Source organism: Tenrec ecaudatus, chromosome 4, assembly GCF_050624435.1.
Source record: "Tenrec ecaudatus isolate mTenEca1 chromosome 4, mTenEca1.hap1, whole genome shotgun sequence".
NCBI lineage: Eukaryota > Metazoa > Chordata > Mammalia > Afrosoricida > Tenrecidae > Tenrec > Tenrec ecaudatus.
Genome location: NC_134533.1, coordinates 67,307,110 through 67,311,891, shown reverse-complemented (window position 1 = coordinate 67,311,891; position 4,782 = coordinate 67,307,110). Strand labels below are relative to the sequence as shown.

At 39.5% G+C, this 4,782-nt stretch overlaps 1 protein-coding gene across 1 annotated transcript; it reads left to right on the top strand.

Moving 5' to 3' along the window:
- The first annotated feature begins 3,053 nt into the window (after positions 1–3,053).
- On the top strand, positions 3,054–4,007 carry LOC142446853 (olfactory receptor 51G2-like). Its single transcript, XM_075548588.1, has one exon. The coding sequence runs from the start codon at positions 3,054–3,056 to the stop codon at positions 4,005–4,007; it is 954 nt and encodes a 317-aa protein (XP_075404703.1).
- Positions 4,008–4,782: the final 775 nt, after the last annotated feature.

Genomic DNA, 4,782 nt, shown 5'->3' with positions numbered 1-4,782 from the left:
ATGAGTATATGTATTTTAAATGTGATTATAGTTTTTGCGTGTGTGACACTTTTTTTTCTAATTACACTTACAGATGAAAGCTAATATTGAATCATTAAAGAATGGACTGGGCCAAAAGTCAACAAAACTATGTTCTCTGAGCCAAAGCTTTCCAACTGCCTGTTTTTATTAATTGTTTTATTTGGTCATGGCCATACTCATTCAACAAAGTCTGATATATTTACTATTTGAGTCTTAATGGATACAATTTGCTAGCCCCTGTACTGCATTCACTTTGTAGAAGCAAGAAGATTCTTGGGATGGAACAAATGTGAGTAGGGTTGGAAGAGCAAGGCATCTGTTTAATGTGTAGAAAATGTATTATTTTTATTCTCATATAATGTGAACAAAATGGGTTGAATCAAGTGCATGGAAATTTTGTTTCTCCTGTCTTTTTATATGTGTATTTGAACTTCTGAACACGAGCAGTGACTAAGAAGATGGTCAAATGGCCATAGTCACCTGGTTTGTGTACAACTGGTCATTGGTTTACGGTGTTCTATGTTTGGTTTTGTTTTCCATATTAACCAAGTGAATGTTTACATTTTTATTTTTTCACTGAAGTAAAAAATAAAGGTTGGCAGTGTCAGAAACTCACAGGGGCAGTTCTACCCTGTCCTATATGAGGGTAAATCATAAAGTATCATAGAAGCCTTATTAAACCACAAACTCAAACTTTAAAGTTATCATTTCTCAACATATCCTCCATTTAGGTCTACGCACTTCTGAAGGTAGTATTTCCATCGCTTTAGCTCTTCCCAGAATTATTGTACAATTTTCAATTTATAGTATACCAGAATGATGGTTTAGGCATTGTCAAGGCACTCAAATTTGACTTCTTCTACATAATCTTTGAATTTGGGGAAGAAAAAGATGTCTTAAAGGGGCAATAGCATTACTATAGGTGGTTGGGGTCTGGAACAGCAATGAAATTCTCATAGCATTGCCCTTACTAACTGTAGATAGTCAACCAGTGCATTATAGTGATAATGGAACAATTCTTCAGTATAAATTTTCAGAACTTCTCCTCACCATGTAGCTCTTAATTCTCTTAAAACTACTTCATAATAAGCTCCTGTGGGAAAAAAATGAATTAAAAAGAAAAAAAGCTCTTGTGGTCATCCTGTGTCCTTCAAGAAATCTGCTAGCATCATTCTTTTGAGGTCCCCTAAGGCAGTTATCATATTTCTCGGTTGACCACATTGTCTGTAATGTAACTGGTCCAGAGGATCTCCTTGTTAGTCAGTTCTTTTAGTGGACATTTTTGAAGGCACCCCAATGAGCCTGTCATGTACATCTCTGAGAGAGTTTGTCTGCCGTCATCCACTGATAGCCAAGAAATACTTCGAATTTTTATATGTGGAGCAAATCCTGGTAAGTAAAAATTGGAGCCCTAGTATCAATACTTTTTGCCCATCCTTGTATTTTATATAACACAAAAACAAAGTTTTTAAAAAGAGAAAGTGTATGTCACATATACACTAAATTTTCTAAAATTAAATGAGAGTGAATTATTTTGTGAAATCATTTGTTTACTGTTTTACATTTGCACATGCACATATGGATGTATATATACATATATGTGGATGCATCTACATATATACACACATACCTGGGTATGTCAATCACAGTGAGAATCTTTGTCCCTGTCTTGGCTAGTATCGAGCTAAATGTTTTGAGAATAAACATTGTAATTTCCCCTTGAGGGATCTTGCCCCACTCCACTCAGCTGAGCTCATCTAAGCAGAGGGAGCATCTATACCTATAAGCCATTTGGGAGGAGACAGCAATAAAGGTGACTGAGGTGCTTCTTCTCAGCATCCTTTGGGAGGACTCTGGGCTCAGCTGCATGCCCAATGTATACTGACTGATGTGGGCTTGCGCTACCTTGGTAAGTTGACTGTGCGCATCTCTTTTCAGTACTGTTTCCCTCACTTTGGTCGCCTGAAGTTAGTCATGGTGGGCATATTTAAACCGCAGAAACTGACAAGTTTGACATAGCAGGGTATTTCTATTTGGAGAATCAATTGTTAAACATTTAATAACATAACTTTGGTTATACCTTACCGAAAGATATCGCCTAAAAATGGGAAGAAGATTTCTCCCTTAGCCATCATCTCTATTCCAAAGCCCTATCACTGTCTTCTCACTTTAGCACCCAAATCTCTGCTGTGGATGAGTGAAATGATAATGTCAATGAATTTATTCTCCGAAAAAGCTCTCTAGCCCCATTTCCCACCTTCATCATCACTATGGCTTTGTGAAATCCTAATGGATTTGGTGTTATTCTCAGCCCTTCAGGTAATAGGAACATACTTTGATCCCCTTACAAAAGTGATAGACACTGTTTTTATCTTCCGTCCTAGCAAGTAGAGAAGGACTAACTGATAAAAGGAGCCTTAAGCATCTCACAAATTACTTTCATGGTTTAAACTATTGCCTTCATTTTAGTCTCATCATGTATTGAACACTTACTATGCTAAAAATATAATGATAATCCATTTACATATACTTATATTTTCTTATTTCACAGTTAATGTAGTTATACAAAACCCTAATATCTCAGATAATTTAAGGGGCCCCTCCAAGATCACAAATCCATGGTAAGAATTGATGTTTATTTCTAACTGCTGTAGTTCCATTGCTTTGCTACTGATTTTCTTCTTATAAAAACTATACAGGTAACCAAATCCCGTCATCCTCATAAAACCATGACATCTGTGCTTTTATCAGTGCCTTTCACTATCAAAAAGGGTTACGTTTTAAATCTCTATCAATTCCGTCTGAATTTGGCATGTAGCCTCACCAGCAATACTCTTCTACGCGTCTCATTTATCTAGCTTCATCTTCATGAACTTGTTTTACATCGACCCTTACCCCAGAAATGTTTTCTTTCCCTTTACTAAAGAAAATGTCTTAAATATAACTGCCAGGAACTCAGAAATTGATAATAGAAACTGATATTTTTGTCCCTCCTTTCCTATATGCTTCCCAGTGTCTTCTGATGAAGTGCCATGAGACCTTTTAACAGTTCTATGGAGTTTACACCTGCAACGTTCACTCTTGTTGGCATTCCAGGCCTGGAGGCAGAGCATATCTGGATCGCTGTCCCCTTCTGCCTAATGTACAGTATCATCTTCCTGGGAAATGGCATGATTCTTCACATCATCCGAACTGACTCTGCTTTGCACCAACCCATGTACTTCTTTCTTGCCATGCTGGCTTTTGTTGAGTTAGGTGTCTCCATCTCCACCTTGCCCACAGTGTTAGGCATCTTCCTTTTGGGCATTACTAAGGTTAGTTTTGATGGTTGTCTGCTCCAGATGTTTTCCATGCACTCGTTCACCCTCATGGAGTCAGGTGTGCTTCTGGCCATGTCTGTCGATCGCTTTGTGGCCATTTACAGCCCTCTACGCTACACAGCCATCTTGACAATCCCCCGCATCATGGGAATGGGTGCCGCTATTGCCCTGAGAAGTGTGATGCTCATGCTCCCGCTGCCCATTCTCTTGAAGTGTCTGCCTTTCTGTGGCCACAGCGTCCTCACGCACTCGTATTGCCTCCACTCAGATTTGATTAAATTGCCTTGTGGAGACACTCGCCTTAATAGCATCCTGGGTCTGTTTGTTATTACCTTCACCTCTGGGCCAGACTCACTCCTCATTATGGTTTCATATGTGCTAATTCTTCACACAGTACTGAGAAAAGCTTGTGGCACAGGGAGGTGGAGGGCACTCAGTACATGTGTGTCACACATTTGTGCGGTTCTAGTGTACTACGTGCTCCTGGTCAGCCTCTCCCTGCTACACCGCTTTGGACGACACTCACCCCCACTCCTGAAGACTGTTATGGCTAATGCCTATCTTTTTTTCCCACCTGTAATCAATCCCGTCGTCTATAGCATCAAAACCAAAGAAATCCGCAGTAGCATCGTTCGCGCACTATCCAGAAGGAGGAATAGGGTTTAGCTGAGACAGCTATCCTAAGAAAACAGTAACTTGGATCAGACTGAATATCCGGATTTGCATTTCATGGAAAAGGTGTGTGTGTGGGGGGAGGATAGGTAACCTATACCACAAAGCCATTTTTAGTAAGGATTCTTGGTGGTGTACTGGCTGGGTATTGAGCTGCGGTCCAGGTGGTTGGCAGTTTGAAACTACCACCAGCGCTGCAGGAGGAAGACTGGGCCTTCTACAGCTAACAGTTACCTACCGTCTCAGAAACCAGAGGGAGTCACTAAGAGTCAGCACTGGCTCCATGGAAGTGAGTTTGGAAAAGCTTCAACAGATGGAAAAACAACAGAGCACCAGCTCCTCCTCCTCTCACCCATTATGATGGAGCATGCCATTACTGTGAGGGGAATCCAGAAGAACATATGTCATTTGTCTCAAGTCTTTTTATATTTAGCTCTCATATTCCTTCCGTGAAATGCAAAATAATCTCTGTGGTGGTTTTTCCCCCAAAGATCTGTGATTTAGTAAGTGAAAAGACTCCAGACACAAATGAATAGATATCATATTGTTTCATTTATATGAAATTATAGAGTAAATATGAACTAATCTGAGATAGAAATAGTCAGAACAGTGGTTATTTTTCGGGATACACAGGCAGGAGAATGGGAAGGAAAAGGAGCAAATTTATGGAAAGGTGAAAATGCTCTGTGTTATGTTAGGTGAATAAATTACATGACTATATTGATTTGTCGAGTTGGTTCATCTGTAATCTCTTCATCTCAATGTATGT

What these genes read in the sequence shown, in the direction of transcription:
- LOC142446853 (XM_075548588.1), top strand. Translation starts at nt 3,054, where the DNA reads ATGAGACCTTTTAACAGTTCTATGGAGTTTACACCTGCAACGTTCACT.